The sequence below is a fragment of the Acomys minous genome (genome assembly GCF_964271855.1).
Source record: "Acomys minous genome assembly, chromosome: 2".
NCBI lineage: Eukaryota > Metazoa > Chordata > Mammalia > Rodentia > Muridae > Acomys > Acomys minous.
Genome location: NC_140484.1, coordinates 67,647,297 through 67,665,069, shown reverse-complemented (window position 1 = coordinate 67,665,069; position 17,773 = coordinate 67,647,297). Strand labels below are relative to the sequence as shown.

Genomic DNA, 17,773 nt, shown 5'->3' with positions numbered 1-17,773 from the left:
CTCTAGTGCCTGTGTACACATGTAGGTGGAAGCTGGAGGACAATGTTGGGTATCAATTTCAGAAGCATCACCCATCTCCTTTGAGACAGGGGCTCTGGTTGGCCAAAGCTCACTAATTAGGCTAGAGTCCCTGGCCACTGGCACAGGGTTCCACTTGTCTCTGCCTCCCCAGTGCTGGGATCACACACACACACACACACACACACACACACACACACACACACACACACACCAGGTGTCTTTGCGTGGGTTCTGGGAACTGGCTCAGACTCACAGCTACCTACTGAGCCACGCTCTCAGCCCACGATGCTAACTTCACAACTCGCTGTTGTCTGGCTTTACACACAGATGCATCTTCAGCCTCTGCAGAAGACACCTCCTCTGGTAATATTTTCTTCCTGTCCATGTTTTTAAGTTTAAAAAAAAGTCAGCCCTTTCTCTTCCTGTTTGACAAACTATCTAAATATATATTTCTCTTTGTTTATAGAAACCTCTTCACCCTCAGCAGAATCAAGCTCTCCAACTGGTAATGTCCCCAAAATTCTCTCTAGCTGAATGAAATTCATTTCCTATCACACTGACCACAAAATAAAACCCAACAACAAGAAACTCATCTTTCATGTGCTTATGGATGTTGTGTTTGTGTGAAAAGTATGGGCACCCTTCTTCACGTTTGTGGAGGCTGGACGACAAACTCAGATGTCATCCTTGAGAATACTTGTCCAATTCCTTTGAGGCAGTGTCTCTAATTGGTCTAGAGATCACTAGTTCGGCTAGAGCGACTGAACACAGGGCTATAGGAGTCCTCCCCAGTGCTGGGAATAGAGTGTGCACAAACACTCCCAGCATTTATATGGGTTCTGCACGTTGATCTCAGGTTCACATATTTGTAAGGTAAGCACTTTTCTAACTGAGCCATCCTTCCAGTCCCATGTACTAACTTTAAGGCACCCCATCTTCCGGGTTTACATACAGTTGCATCTTCATCAGAAGAAGATGCCTCCCCTGTAATTTTTCTGCCTGTCGTATTTCTTAAATACAGCGAAAGCTTTTACTCTTTTGTATCTGGCAAGTGGCCCAGCCATGCCTTTTCTTTCTTTGTCTATAGGTATTTCTTCAACCTCCGCAGACTCACACTCTCCGAATGGTAAGGTGCTCCAATGTCCTGCTTAACTAATGAAGACAGTTATTATTTGTTACAGCAGATAGAGACAGTAAATTTATTTATTGACCTCATTGACTATAAAGTGGATGAAAACTACCCCCAGTGTCCTTCTACTCATTTCAAAGTGTCCTATTCTCTGGGTTTACACACAGATACACATTTAATCACAGCTGAGAACACCTCCTCCAGTGATCTTTTTTTATCACATCACATTTCTTTTTCATCATATTTCCCCTTTCTCTATTTTTTAACATTTTATTTATTCTTTGTGAGGTTCACACCATGCACCTCAATCATATCCCCATCCCTTCATATAACCCTCTGCCCTTGCAACTCTCCCCCCCCAAACACACAAATGAAAGTAAACAAAACGAACAAACAAAAGCATCATTGTGGAAGCTGTAGCATGTCCTAGCATGTGCCCCCATATGTCCTTTTGTCCACACATCTTTACTTGCAAATGTTCACTTCAATAAACCATTGGTCTGGTTCGAGGCCTCTGACATCTGCTACATCATCAACACTGGATCCTCACCAGGACTCCTCTCAGATATCCTGTTGTTGCCCTGTGTCATGGAGGTCCTGAAGCTTTGGCTCTGCAGGACTGGGCTTTTCATGTGCTCTGGCAGTTCATAAATGAGGTAGATATTGGGGTGCACCAACTCAAAGCCCTGAGTGGTAGCTGAGCTGGTCAACCCTCTAGCTCTCCCGCACCCACACCACCAGGATATCACATTTTTAAAAAAGTGAAACACAACCCTGGTTTTTCCACTTCCTATTTAAAATGACCACACATACATTTTTTAAAATATTTTATTAATTTATTCATATTACATTTCAATTATTATCCCATCTCTTGTATCTTCCCATTCCTCCCTCCCTCTGCTTTCCCCCTACTCCCTTCCCCTATGATTGTGACTGAGGGAGACCTCCTCCCCCTGTATATGCTCATATGGTATCTAGTCTCTTCTTGGTAGCCTGCTGTTCTTCCTCTGAGTGCCACCAGGCCTCCCCATCCAGGGGACGTGGTCAAATATTGGGCACCAGAGTTCTCACACATACATTTCTTCTCTTTGCTCATAGATATATCTTCAACCTCAATAGAAGGGGAGAGTGCAGAGTCAACTGGTAATGTCCTTCACTGTGTTGTTTAACAATGGGATGACTTTTTTACATCTTAATTGTGTGTAGTGTACACGCACATGTATATGTGTATACACGAGTGTGGGTGTCCACTACCAGAGATTTTGGATCCAACTGGAGTTGGACTTACAGACAGCTGTGAGCCACCAATGTGAGTGCTGGGAAGTGAACTTGAGTCCTCTGGAAGAACAGTAAGCAGTCTTGCCCATAGAACAATCTCCCCAGCCCTTCTTTTTTCTAAAATTAACACTTAATTATACATAATAGTAAATGGCATTATAAAATGTTCATGATGTACTTAATGTATTTTGATGATATTCACACCTAGGGGTCTCTGCAGCCCTCCTCACACTACTAACCCTGTTCTTCTTCCCAGCAAAGCCCTCTTTTACTTCGGTGCCTTTCATTTTATGGACCAATGAGCTGATTTGGATTACTGGAGAGGCACAGTTGAGAAGCTATTTCTGAAAGCATCAGCAACTTATCAATGGCAGTGCCACTGAATCACTGTCTCTCCTTCCCACGGCAATCAGTTGCTGTGTAGACCCTTAAGGAGTGGCAGGCTTTATGACAATCATATTAGGCTCAATGTTGGTCAAGTCACGTGCAGGTGATTACAGTGGCAGAGAGGTCAGGAGTGCAGCTGTACCACTCATACCCAGGAAATAACATTCCACGGCACTCCATCACTGCCTCCAACTTCTACACTTGCTTTATTTTTAAAGTTTTTTAAATGTGTTCTTCATAATGAAGTATGACTCATTAGAGCTAACAATAGGCATAATGACTTTCGTGATAAGCCTGCCCACTCTTGCATGACGTTCGCTGATCTTGGAGAGGAAGCAGAGGTGTCCCATTAAAGGCTGAGCACTCAAGTCGTTCGCTATCATCGTTTCGATCAGTTAGGAGTCTGCACAGTAACTACCACGCATTTCAAAAATGCTTCTGTGACCAAAGCTAAAGCCAGCACTAATCAAAACACAATTTGACATCCATTTAGCTTGGCCTCTAGCGTTTATTGCCTCTGGTACCATAAACTTTGACCAGGTTTCAGTACAGAATTCCCATGGTGTAGCCTCGGAATTCATTCCGAAAAGAGTTGGTTACCCCTACCACAGTCCTGTCACTCTTACACCAGTGCACATATCTTGCCTGAAAGGTCAGTATTTTACCCTGCGGTATTTGCAGATGAGAAATGCTGATGGTGGCAATTCTTCCTCAACACCTTGCATAGTAGCTTCCAACAGTGTGAAAGCCAGCCAGTAGGGAGTTAGCTTACAGCTCAGCACCAGCCTCATTTCTGCATGTCCTGCCAGCCGACTGTCTTCAGCAGTAGAGAGAGGTTTCCTGTTCGCCGTGTTGTGTTTAGAAAATTCATCTGCTTAAATCATCTCGGCCACGATACAAAGATCAATAAAAGATGGTCATATTTTTAAATCACCCTGTTCTCTGGGTTTACACACAGATGCTTCTTCAGCGTCAGCAGAAGCGACCTCTTCAGGTAATGTTTCCAGTCTGTCACGTCTATGAACGTAAGCAGAATCAGACAGTTCCCCCCATTTTCATTAGAAAAGTTATCTAAGTGTGCCTCTCTTCCTATGGATATATGGCTATTTCTTCAAGTTCAACAGAATCAAGCCCTCCATCTAGTAGACTGCCGCATTGTGCTGCTTATCCATGCAGACAGCTGGTCATGTTGTATTTAAAACGTACCCTAGTTAATTGTCAAAAAATTTAAAAATCCAAAAATACCTATTGTGTGTGTGTGAGAGTGTGTGTATATGTGTGAGTGTGCATGTGTGAGTGTGTGTGTATGAGTTTGTGAGTGTGTGTGTGAGTATGTGTGAGTATGTGAGTGTGTGTATGTGTGAGTATGTGTGTGTGAGTGTGTGTGTGACTGTGTATGAGTTTGTGAGTGTGTGTATGAGTGTGAGTGTGTATGAGTTTGTGAGTGTGTGTAAGTGTGTGTGGGCATGTGTGAGTGTGTGTGTATGAGTATGTGTGAGTGTGTGAATGTGTCTGAGTGTGTGTGTGTAGCGTGTGTGTGAGTGCACGCCTGCTCAGATGTCTAGCACCTGTGTGCATGTGCATGTAGAGATTGGAGAACAACGTTGAGTATCAACATCATAAGCACCACTCATCCCCTTTGAGACAGGGTCTCTCATTGGCCGAGAGCTCACTAATTAGGCTAGAGTCACTGGCCACTGGCACAGGGTTCCTCTGGTCTCTGCCTCCCCGGTGCTGGGATCACAAGCACACACAGCTCCAGGCGGTTTTTTTTGCATGGGTTCTGGGAATTGATCTCAGAGTCACTGGTTTTCAAGGCAAGTGCTTTACTCACTGAGCCATGTTCTCAGCCCACGATATTTTTACAGCTCCTGTTTTCTGACTTTATACACAGATGCATCTTCCAGCTCTGCAGAAGACACCTCCTCTGGTAACATTTTTCTCCCAGTCATGTTTTTAAGTTTACAATGTCAGCCTTTTCTCTTCCCGTTTGACCAACTATCTAAATATATTTCTCTTTATCAATAGGTATTTCTTCATCCTCAGCAGAAGCAAGCTCTTCAAATGGTAAAGCCCCGTATTGTGCTACTTAACTTATGAAGCAAATTCATTATTTGCTGTGCTGGATTTAGACAATAAACATATTTAATATTCACAATAATCACCAAGTAAAGTGAATGAAAACTACGCCCTGTATCATCTCACTTCAAAGCACTCTCTGCTCTGGGTTACACACAGACCTTAAACTGCAGCGGCGGAGAACATCCTCTCTGGTGATCTTTTCAACCCATCACATTTCTTAAGTGAAACTCAATCGCAGTTTTCCCCCTTTCTGTTTGTAAAGTGATCACACGTACATTTCTTCTTCTCCTTGCTCGTAGATATGTCTTCAGCCCCAGGAAAAGGGAAGAGTGGAAAGACAAGTGGTAAAGTCCTTCACTGTGTTGTTCTAACTGATCAGTGCTTTCTGTTTTAATTTTCTTAGCGTATGTTAATTAGACATAGTGATGTGTTTTGTTATGACAAGTTTACATGTGTGTATAGTGTGTTTTGATTATATTCACCTCCATTACCCTCTCCTGGGCCCTTACACTCTTACTAATTCGGTTCCTCTTCCTAGCTAGGCCATCTTCTACTTTCACGTCTTTATTTTATGAACTAATCAGTTTTATTAGATTAGTCAGCAATACACAGGTGAGGAGTTATTTAAAAGAGAACAGACAGCTTATCAGTGGCTACAACACTGACGAAAGGCTGCCCCCCCCACTTCACCCCCCTCGGCAACCATCAACTGCCTGTAGATCCTTAGGGAGGGGTTAGGCCTCACGAGCACCTCGTCTTTCCACAACGGGAGGATGATGAGGCCAGTCCTGTGCAATCTTGTGCAAATGCCATAGCTGCTGAGAGCCAAGCATGCACATCTACCTCATGCCCAAGAGATACTGTTCTAGAACACCATAAGACTCCCTCCTGCTGCTGTATTCTCTCTACTCCCTCCTCAGTGCTATTCCCTGAGACCTGGAAGAGGCTCTATTGTTGTCTCATTCGGGGCTAAGCACTTTGACCACTTGTGAGTCTCGGCAATAACCACCAAGCCTTGCAAAGGCAAGCTTCTCTGGTCAAACCTGGCAGCAACACCAACCTATGGGCATAACTCTAAGTATTTAGAAGTCCACTTGACAGGCACAGCGTGTCCACTTAGCAAGACAATTGCAGGACCTTCTCCATTAGGGCTTAATACCTCCCTAGACCAGGTTTACGATACTAGATATAAAATCCCTTCTTTACGGAGGGCTTCAAATCCCATGAGAAAGAAAGGCATGCCACTGTGAGTACATCGTATCTGGCATGCTAGTAGACTAGCATTAAAGGTTCATGGCTGAGTGAGACTGTTTGTGGCAATTCTCCCCCAGCAACCTGGATAGAACCTTCCAGCAATGTGAAAACTAGCCAGCAGAGAGAAAGCTCCCAGCCCAGTTGCAGCTTTACTCTGTCATGTCACGCACCTCAGGAATCTTGTGTCTTCACAAACAGATATGTTTCTTATTTGTCATATTGTATGTAGGAAAGGAATCCACTTAAAGGTTCTATTGACCACAAACCAAAGATCAATGAAAATACACTTTTTTTTTAAAAGCATCCTGCTTTCCGTGTTTGTACACAGGTGCATCAACCTCTGCAGAAGAAAAGGCATCCTCAGGTAATACTCTCTATCACATCTCTTAAGTTAAACACAATTTCAGGCTTTTCTATTTGGCAAATGCACACAGCTGTGTTTCTCCTTTTGGTCTCTAGATACGTCTTCAACCTCAGCAGAATCGAGCTCTACAAGTGGTAAGTCCCCTGCTCTCCTGCCTAATAAACTGACCTGAGCTTCTCACTTGTCGGGGTAGATGTAGAAACTAAGCCTATTTACTGATCACGTTGGAATCAGATACAGATCAGTGAAAGAAGGGTCATTTTTAAAGCCCCCCCTTCTCTGGCTTTTTACACAGATACATCTTCAACCTCAGCAGAAGAGGCGAGCTCTGCTGGTAATGTTTCCTGCTCTCATGTTCATTTATTTATTATTTATTTATTTATTTTTACCATAACTCATTTTAGTTTCTTTTTTAAAAATTAGCAAACATAGTGTTTAATTTTAGTGTGTAATTTTTATACACACTTTGTGTTGTCACGCACACTTGCACACTGCCTAGTTGTAATATTCCATTTCCAGTAAGTCTCCCTCTATTTTTTCACATGTGTTCTATTAACCATCTCTTTTCTTAAAACCTCCTTTCCCCCCCCATATATATATATATATATATATATATATATATATATATATATGTATATATTAGAATCTGCATTTAAGAGAGAATGTTGCATTGAATTCTGAGTTTGTTACTTTATATACTATAATAATTTCCAGTTTCATCAATTTTCTTGCAGAGTTCATAATTTCATTTTTCTTTACAGCTGAATAAAATTCCATTGTGTATGTATATATACCATAATTTATTATCCACCCATTTAGTGATGAACATTTAGCTACTGAGAATATGGTAGCAATAAACATGGATGTGCAAGTGTCTCTGCAGTAGGTCTTAGAATCCTTTAGGTATACACTGAGCACCGGCATAGCTGGATCATGTGGTAATTCTAATTTTAGTTTTTTGACATGAATCTTCATAGTGGCTCTACCTGTTTACACTTCCGCCAACAGTGAATAAGGGTACCTCTTGCCCATCTGGTCATTTAATTTCAGGATGTTATCCACTCTGACTAGGCTAAGAGGGAAGTAGTCTCCCTTTTAAGATTACATGTATGAATCTAAGTGTAAGTATGTGCAGATGTGAATGCAGGTGCTCTCTGAGTCCAAAAGATGGGGTTAGAATCCCTGGACCAAGTCACAAGCAGAGATGAGCCCTCTGAAGGGAGTGCTTGGAGCTGAGCTTGAGTTGAGAGAGAGCAAGAGAGAGAGAGAGAGAGAGAGAGAGAGAGAGAGAGAGAGAGAGAGAGAGAGAGAGCAGTACTTGTTCTTAGCCACTGAGCCATCTCTTCAGCTGAGAACTGCTCTCACCTTGCACTCCTGATGGGCTAATGATGCTGAACAACTTCCAAAATATTTGCTGATCATCTGTGTCACTTTTCTTTGTGAACTGTCTAGTCCATTTATCAGTCCGCATATTGAGTAACGGTTTTAGGGTTTAGGGACTTAATTTTTATAGTTCTTCATGTATTCTGGATAATAACCACCTGGCCGAATTTTAGCGGAAGAGATTTTCCTCCATTTTGTAGGTTGTGTGTTCACTCTGCTAAATGGTTTCCTTTGCTGTACAGAAGCTTTTCATTTCATGTAGACACATTTTTTCAATTGTTTGATTTATGAAGTTTTATCCAGAAAGTTGTTGCCTATTTCTGTATCTTTACATTTTTTCTTCTGTTGTCTTCTAGCAGTTCCAGCATTTTGTGTTTTATATTAAGATCTCTGATCCATCTTGAATTGATTTTGTGCAGAGAGATCTAATTTCATTCTTCTGTGGATTCCCAATTTATTAACCAGGCTTTTTCTTCCCGTTATATGGCATTTTCTGACCCCAGAGGTTAAGATTTTATTTAGCAAGCCTTTTCTTGTTGTACAGAAAATAAAAGTGTTGTTATAACCTCAGAGTAGTTGTTAGCCACAGGTGGCTCACGAATCATAGCTATCAATACTTCAGGAAGAATGTTACATGAAAAATTAACATGCTTTACAATTTTGTTGGAGCATAGTTCCCAAGATTGGTAATGGAGATTACCAATACCAATGAGAGATGAAGCGGAGGAAGGCAGACTGTCACAGGAACTACTCCTGCCTCTTAGTGGGTGGGTGTCCTTGACTTCATATCACAGCTGCCCTTTCGTAAACAGCTACCAAAGCCACAATCACACCAATACTGAATTATTCTGAGTTTGCAGGTTATTTGGGGTATTAATAATCTTTTCCTTCATCATCTATTTCTCTCTCTCTCTCTCTCTCTCTCTCTCTCTCTCTCTCTCTCTCTCCACCTTTCCTGCTTTCTTCCTCATCTTCATTTTCATCAACTTCTCCATCACGTCCAAATTCTTCGTCTTTACAAATGGCTTCTTCTTGCCATCCTCTTCTATATCTTCATCCTCCTCTTCACCATATTTTTCTTCCTCACTATCTTTGTCTTCTCCTCTTCATGTTCTTCCTCGCTCCTCTTCATCATAGCATCCACCTCTGTATCTGAATCAGGGCCTTCCTGGTTCTCCTGGTGACAGCCAGTGGTGGCAGGAGATTTAGGACATCCTCTTGGTAAATAGTCAGGCTAGGGACCTCACAGTCAGCAGATTCATGTCTTTTTAGATCATCCAAGGTTTTCAGGGGTCCCAAGGTATCGATATCTTTCCATGTATTTCCACTTAGATCTAGATGCGTGAGGTTTAAACGATCTTAAAAGAGGCAACTCCTCTTCTTCACGGCCATGGTCCCTTTTCATGTTGTCTTCAGATTTAACTTTCCACGGTGGTAGTGAAGATGTCAGAGGTGTCCTCAGCTGTGTTGCGAGGGCTGTAGGAGGAGTTGGCTGGCAGCACGGTCTGGAGCAGCCCGGGGCCTGCAGTTGGCCCTGTGCTGATGAGAACAGCTCCTGGGGCTCCTTCTTAAGCCCCACGGAGTATTATGATCGATCTCTTGGAAGTTAAGTCTACATTTGTTATTTTTTCTTTATGCATTCCTGACTGTATTATTGTTTCAGCTTGCCGTACATCCCTGAACTTCATTCTTCTGCTTGTTCTTTTCTTCTGGCCATGCTTTCTGCTGTGCTTTTGCTTGACTGACGCTTTAACTGCCAAATTTTCTATTGGCTTTTCCAGTGCCAGTGCTGTGAACAGTTCACAGCCAATACTGGCCGGGAGGTCAGCAGCAGTGGCAGTGGTCCAGCTAGGTGACAGCATCTGGCTGGCCAGCTCTTCTCCTCCTTCAGTCCACACACCACCCACACACAACCTAGCGTCCCGTAGCGCAACTTGTCAGAGAAGTTCTCTGGAAACTACAGCTCACAAAGGGCTCTAGGTCAGACAGTTGTCAGGAGCAGTGTGATGGCGCACTATGTCCTTCTTCTCTTAATTTTATTCATACATACACAACATGGCTTCTCGGCTCCTGTCTAACCCAGAGGCTCACATTTCTTAAACACAAGGAGAGCCTTATTCCTTCCTGTTTGGCGAGTGACCTGACTGTGTCTCTTCTTTTTTTTTTTTTTTTTGCCTATAGATACGTCTTCAACCTCAGCAGAAGCAAGCTCTGCAAATGGTAAGCCCCCTGTCACGCTATTTAAACTAAAGAAACGTTTCTCATTTAGTAGGTGTATTTCAAAAGTGAATCTTCTTAATGATCATATTGACCACAAAGCAAAGATAGTGAAAGATGCCCCGAGTGTCATTCAGCAGAATTTAAAGCCACTCACAGATGCACCCTCATCTTCAGCAGAGATGTCTGCTAATCTTCTCAGCCTAAGCTAAACAGCCAGGGCTTTTCCTGACACGAGCTCTGTTTCCTCTGCTCTTTCTCTATAGATATTTCTTCCACCTCAGCAGAACTGACGTCTCCAAGTGGTGAGTCCCGTTGTTGTCTTTAAACTTACAGAATGAGTTCCTTGTCATGTTGTATTTATAAGACGAGCCTGTTTAATGATCACATTGGTATCAAATAAAGATCAATGCAATGGCATTCCTTTAAAGCACCCTCTTCTCTGGTTTACCCATAGATGAGAAGATCTCTGGTTGTCTTGTCAGCCTGTCACATTCCTTTAACTGAAAACACAACTACAGCTTTTTCTCTTTCTGTTTGGGAATTAAACATGTGTATCCAGGACTTTGTCTATGGCATAAGCCTGAGGTGCATTAAAACCCCGCATCTTTTCCACAGAGATGGTTATTCAGGCTTCCTTTGCTCCAAGAACACTGATGTGGCCCTTCCACTACATGTGCCAAAATACCCAAGGGAGGCCAGGCCAGAGGGTTCAGATCTCATTTGGTTGTTTGTGTTGTTTCAGGTCATGTTTCTATACACACACACACACACACATACACACACACACACACACACACACACACACACACACACACACACACACACCATATAGGTTGTGACTGTCATTCTGTTCATTTGTCTTTTGTTTTACACCATGGTGGTGTTAAACTGAAACATTCTTCTCCATTTTGCACTTCAGACAAGGCCCCTTCCTCTCTAGGTTTGTTCCTCACTCACTGCAGCTCTTAGGGGAACTACTTTCTGATCATCTTCAGTTCGACCAAAATAACAGGCAGGAGACAGGAGAAGAGAGGAAACAGATGTCAAGAGAGGCCAGTAAGCTCTGCTAGAACACAGCAGGCCTCTGCTAAGCTCTGCTAGACCACAGTGTCCTGACATTGGACACTATGACAGCAGAGAGATGTTGGGGACAAGATGAACAGGCTAACATAGCCTCAGATGCAGAGCCAGGAGGACAATGTAGAAACAATCTTTTGCTTTTGAAGGAAAATGATTAAGAGAGAAGAAACGCATTTGCTTAAGGTCACAGAACGAGGGCAAGACAAAACCAGGCATAGGAACTCTCATCCAAGGTCCTGTCAGTGCCCAGGGTTTGCTGGAGAGTCCTCTGATCCCTGGGACATTTCTGGCTTTGGGAACAAGTCTCTGCTGCTCTTTTACTTATTAAATTTCAAGCCCTAGTTACTTTGAAAATATCCAAGGTTAAAACTCAATACAACTTATTTAATACATTTTTTTCAGATGCAGTTAAGGTGGCTTCCTCCTCCCTCTCCCTCTCCTCTCCCTTCTGCACCTGTCCTTTACTTTTTTCCTTACCTATTTCCCTCCCCTATCACGATTCTGTTTTTGCCAGAAGATGCCCTTGCTTGTCATTCTCACTGGCTCTTGGCGTCACCTGAGGGGGCCTTCCGTTTGCAGACCGGGTTGTTGCATATTACCCATCTTACACAGTTAGATGGCACACATGCAGCCTACTACTTCCTCTGTGAAAGCGCGGCATTCTAAGTCACTTCTTGTTTCAACAGAAAAATGCTTCTTGGAAAGGAAGGATGGAATGGTGGCCATGAAGCCTCCCCCCTCCTTTTCTTTTCCAGTTCCCTACCCTGAGCCCAGCACAAAGGCAACTGCCACAGCTTGTGCTCCGAGAATACAGAGCAGTCAGAAAGAGTGTGGTTCCTGGGGGTTTGCAAGTTTGAACTGAGAATGACCTGGTCCTCTTATACAGTTCCTCTGAGTCTCCATTGTTTTCAAACCTAAAGCAGTGATAAAACTTCCTCAGATTCGTTTTTTGTAAGGACTGGGGGAGGGGATGGAGATTATCTGGCATGCTGTAGATGCGCACAGTGGGAATGTTCTTTTTTTTTTTTTTCAAGATTTCTTTATTTATTATTTACATAGTATTCTGCCTGCATGTGAGCCAGCCGGCCAGAAGAGGGCATCAGATCTCATTATAGATGGTTGTGAGCCACCATGTGGTTGCTGGGAATTGAACCCAGGACCTTTAGAAGAACAAGCAGTGCTCTTAACCTCTGAACCATCTCTCCAGCCCAAAGATTTTTTTTTCGAGACAGGGTTTCTCTTTGTAGCCTCGCTGTCCTGGTCTCACTTTGTAGACCAGGCTGACCTCGAACTCACAGCGATCTGCCTGCTTCTGGCTCCCGAGTGCTGGGATTAAAGGCGTGCGCCACCACCGGCCGGCTCAGTGGGAATGTTCGTAAGCCATGTTCTACGACACTGGCTTCTCACACACCCTGCAGGGTCTACAGGTGGAAAACACACATGGCAAATGCATACCGCTACGGAGCAGGCTTGTTATTGTAGAACCGCAGTCTAATGTAGAATTTCAGTGAAGTCACATTTTAATCCCTTCTTTTCACTATTTTTTTTTTCAGGCACAGTTGCAACACCGACAAAAGTGACCTCATCACCTGGTAATGACCGCTGCGCTCGTTGCTGGAGTAACCCTCCGCTCTCTAACTTATGCTCCCACGTTTCATCTCCTCAGCTGTGGCCGGCTGCCCTCCGTGTGGCTCAATGTAATGTCCCATCTTTCTCACTCAAAACTGCACCTGAGGAAGATGATCAACTTCCTGCCCTTCATTCTCAGCCCTTACAAAACCATTGCCTAGTGCCAAGGATGGTGGCACATATCTCTAATCACCAATGCTCAGGAGGCAGAGGCCCAAGCGTCTCTGTGGATTGAATCAGTTTAGACTCTCTAAGAAGTTCCAGGGACCAGCCAGGCCTCAGTAAGGAGCCCGCGTTTAAAAAAAAAAGTTGCCTATAAGATTGAAGCTCTTTTTTGAGCATCTAACAAATTGTTTTACTCCTGGAGAATAAACAAAACATAACAATATTTATCACATTTTGATGCCAAGAAAGTAAGGTGGTCATGGATAGCATTTCCCCTCAGCTTAAAGCTGAACCGCGAGCCTGTGAGGGTGCGCATCTGCAAAGCTCTAACGTCTTACACTGACAATATAATTACCCCTTTCCCTGGCAGTTTCTGTTTCTTCCTACTCACTAAAATGATAAGTTGCCCATTGGTAGTCTGAGGCTCACATTTCTTTTTTTCATTTAGATTTCCCACCCCTTACGGAAAAAGAGTTAGAAGCTGTGGGCACATTACACGCAGACATGGGTCTGCGCACAGTATGGGTCACGCACAGTTGGAATTCCCCACTCAGACCTCATTCAGAAGATACCCATGTGTATTCATGAGTCACGGTTTTCTCTTCCTGGTGCTCCATGCAAGCCAGGACCTCACTCTCTCCACTGACCTGTGCCTTCAGCCCGTTCTCGTAGCTACACAAGTACCTTGCTTTCCGTATTACAACACCGATTAGGTCAAGAGAGACCATCACACTATAGTGAGAACTAATGCCTGTGGGTTTATTACTCACAAAGCCAAGCCAGGGCAGTATCTACTAACCAATTATGACAAAGACAAACTACCTGCCACCCATCTGTGAGCGTGGCACTTCCAGCATAATAAAGCCGTGCCTCCCACAAGGATGTCTCAGTCGGCAACAGACAATGCACAGCCGGGTACAACAATGGCTGCATAGACTGTTACCTAGTGCCCCACAGCGCGCTTTTTGTGTTTAACAACAGTCTCCCAACAGCACATTTCTCAGAAAGTATCCTCATGGGTAAGCAATGCGGTTGCATGGGTTTTGTTTTTTATTGTTTTATTCAAATTAAACGTTTTAGAAGTATTTATATGTATAATGCACGTGTTACAATCTTCCCATTGCCCTGTGGATGAGCACCGAGGTTGTTTCCGGTGTTTGAGAACTCTGGTGCTCAGATCTGTGGGTTAGGGTAGAACGGCTAAATTACATAATACAGTTTTTGCTGTTAAAATATTGCCTCTTAAGAATAGTAGTGGTTTTCACGGGGTGTACTTAGATGAATGGGACAAAAGCAATTGTTTTCCAAAGATTTCACCACGGGGTGAGGGTGAGGTGTGAGGTGGGGTGCTTTTGTTGGTTCAATTTTTGCCTGGTTTTGCTTTAAGCTTTGTATTTTTGTTCAAAGATATCAGATGCTTGGGTAACTAGGTTCACTCTTCATGGACATTCTTTTAGGGCTAAGAGTAATTTAGGGGCATAGGGACGGCTCTCGCTACAAGTGTCACCCTGAACTGACTTTTCTTGCTTCGCAGACCTGCCTCTGCGCCTGGTGGGTGGGCGGAACCGCTGTGTGGGCCGGCTGGAGGTGCGGCACCAGGGTGTGTGGGGAACTGTGTGCGACGACCGCTGGAATATCAAGAACGCCCGAGTTGTGTGCCGCCTCCTGGGCTGCGGTCCAGCGCTAGGCGCTCCCGGTAGAAGCCACTTCGGGCCCGGCACAGGCCCCATCCTGATGAATGAAGTGCGCTGCTCGGGCACAGAGGACTCTCTGGAGAGCTGCGCCCACGCCGGCTGGACAACACACAACTGCCACCACCGCGAGGATGCGAGTGTGGTCTGTGCAGGTAGGGGCTCCCTACGCAGGCAGGCGTGGGCTCCTGTGCAGGTACAGGACCAGGCTCTGAAAGTTCCCAGGCTCTGCCTTAGCACCACCCGTCCTTAAGGCATTCATCACTTAGCCAAGATATCCCGTTTTAGGACAAAGAGCTCGTGGTGGTGATGTTTTGATCATTGGTCTGACTTTGTTAATGAGTGTGCTCTAATCTTAGCTCAGTGAACTATTTTAGTCAGAAATATAGCTGAAGAATTATGAGACTCAAAGAAGGGAGTGACGTGTCATAGAACCATTAAGAGCATAGCAATTGCTGAAGCCACACAGTTTATCCTGTTAGTTTCTCAGTCTCTGACGTCATCAAAGGCCGCATCCTGGAGACACTGTATCACCCGACCTAACTAACCCCCGGAGTCTAAAACATATTCCACAGTGCCTTAGCTTCCCTGTGTCCTCTGCATCAAAGATTTTCCCCAATATATTTTATTGTCACCTCTGCCTTTTGTGGCATTCTGACTACCACCTGGATGGCATAGTAGCTCCTTCTAATTGTTCCAGGTTAGCCCCAAATTGGCCCATGCAATTTCAGAAAGTTGGGGAATTTTAAGACTTGAAGAAGTCTGAGTTCACCTCATCCATTCTGTTGCTGCTTTTATTGCAGATGAACAGACCGTGCCCATTGCCTTTACCCTGTATGTGCTTTGTTTTGCATGGACGTGGAGCCCAAATAGAAACACGGTCAGAGTCCCCGAAAGCCAAGCACTACCCAAGAAGTAGAAGCTGTATCAGCCTGTCTGGGGCCTCTAACTGCTCCCCGCCCCCACCCCCGAGACTTTGGCTGTTATGGTGCCTCTTTGCAGTTCCACCATCCCTCTCAGATCCCCACTTTTATAAGGATCCACGTTCTGCACTTCTGTACCCCAAGGGGGCTCATTCCAACCGCATCCCGTGTCCAAAGGCATCTGGTGTCTATAAAGGGCTTAAGTTTCCTGGATGGAGCCTTAGCCCTGGGACACTTTCTTGTCTTGATTCTGAGCTAGGGAAGTCCTTGACAGCCCCAGAGTGCATGTTTTTCCTCAACCCAGGGCCCCAAGCATGGCTGTGTGCAAGAAGAAAGAAGCCAAGAGCCCATCCATGCAGGGATGTTTGCATTTACCATTCTTTCGTTCCCGCAAATCTTGATGATGATAACACCTACGTTCTCAGCGCTAGGTTCGCACGTGTCAGAATCCGTCTCTGTCTCGAAACACTGGGTCCCTCTTTACTTTGCATGTTCTGGAATGTTCTCCTGCCGTTACTCTCCAGCTCTGATGGCTTGTCTAATGATAGCTTACTGCCCTCCTGCCGTGTTTCATCCCAGTGACATTCACTTTTCATCTCCCTTCAACAGGTCCAAAAGACTCTCTCGTGCCCAAGGATAAAGGTAAAGCCATCTTCCCTCCTGGGGTCTGAAGCTGATTGGGGAAGAAGCTCAGAGAGTAGCTGAAAAGGGAGAAAAAGGAGGTCCACTAGCCTAGACAGGGGGAGGTTGGGGAAGAAGCCCCCTTGGACTTGGGTTCGCTCCAGTTTTGCCCCGCTCTTCTTCCAGCTTACCTCTGTGCCAAAGGTCCAGACAGAAACATGTTCAGGCAGAGCTTATCCTTTAAAGCCCGCGTCGACTATAAGCAGGATCCCCTACTGATGTGGTCCAACTTCCAAGGCCTTTTTTGAGGAGATTAGTAAGGCTAATGAAAGTCAGGGCTGTGGGGATGGCTGTTGGTAAAGCACTTGCCATGTAGGCATAAGGGCTTGTTTGCTCCTGAACACCTACCAAAAAAAAAAAAAAAAAAAAAAAAAAAAAAAAAAGAGCCAGGCACAGCTGTATCCATTTGTAATCCCAGCACTGGGGATGTGGAGACAAGAGCAGGATGCCAAGAGTGTGTTGGCCAGCCAGACTCCAGGTTAAATGAGACACCTTGTCTCAAAAAAATAAATGATCATCAAAGAAGATAGCCAACATTCACCTATGGCTTCCTCCATACACGTGTGTACATGCATGCATACACACACACACACACACACACACACACACACACACACACACACCTACCTCTACAGGTCAATCAAGGGGATAAAGGATGCCGAGGCAGGCCCAGGCCAGCCCAGAGCACTGCCTGTGCTACTTCTGTAACATACAGACAGTCCCTGAGCTACCTGTCAATGTACCAGCTTCTTCCCTCTCTCCCTCCTTTAGCGCAGCTGTCCTGCTTGCCTCACCTCTTCCAAGCTGTCGTTGACCGAGGCTATCTCCGGAGACTGGGGTACTCCTCTTGGGACATCCACTTAAATGACAGGATGTGTCGCCCCCAAGTCACTGGGCGTTACCTCATCTTCAGTATTCCTTACGGCCACTGTGGGACCATCAGGCAGGTGAGAGGCTGACAGGGAGGTGGTGACCTTCTGTGGGTGGAGTACAAAAAGAGGGGGGGGCGTAGAAAATTACACTGCCCGTTCAAACGTGTGTGAGGTAGAGGAAGAACTTCGCTTCTGAGGCGGCTCACTCACTTCTCTGAAATGTTCTACTACCACTTGAAGTTTGGACACACGCACAACCTGCGATGATCTGTAACAAATGTGGAGCGCAGTGACATGTGTGATGGATAGATGAGGGATGGATGGGTTGATACTACTCTTCCGGTTTCAAAGCCAGCATCTGTCACAGGATGCTTCTTGACTGAACGTCAGGACACATCTACCCTGAGCAAGTTACGGTGCTGGGGTTGAGGGGGTGTGGACCCGTTGTCTGTCTGTCTGCTATGTCTCTAACAAAGTAGCTAGTCACATTCCACGCTATAGGGAGCAAATGTCTAGGACATTCAAGAGTCGTTAAACATGTGCATCCACTTAATTCTCTGCAACCATCTTTTTATGTCATGAAGCAACAGCATTGAAATTAAGGAACTGTGTGT

At 44.7% G+C, this 17,773-nt stretch overlaps 1 protein-coding gene across 1 annotated transcript in view; it reads left to right on the top strand.

Annotated features, from left to right (window-relative positions):
- The window catches only part of LOC311609661 (scavenger receptor cysteine-rich domain-containing protein DMBT1), a gene marked incomplete at its 5' end in the record, with an annotated part of 112,701 nt that overhangs the window by 89,986 nt on the left and 4,942 nt on the right, over positions 1-17,773 (top strand). The window contains 10 exon segments of the mRNA XM_084802907.1: positions 1,109-1,147; positions 3,774-3,840; positions 6,611-6,649; positions 6,811-6,849; positions 9,315-9,503; positions 10,382-10,420; positions 12,752-12,790; positions 14,527-14,838; positions 16,216-16,248; positions 17,059-17,234. Of these exon segments, the coding sequence (XP_084659033.1) occupies positions 1,109-1,147; positions 3,774-3,840; positions 6,611-6,649; positions 6,811-6,849; positions 9,315-9,503; positions 10,382-10,420; positions 12,752-12,790; positions 14,527-14,838; positions 16,216-16,248; positions 17,059-17,234 (972 nt within the window).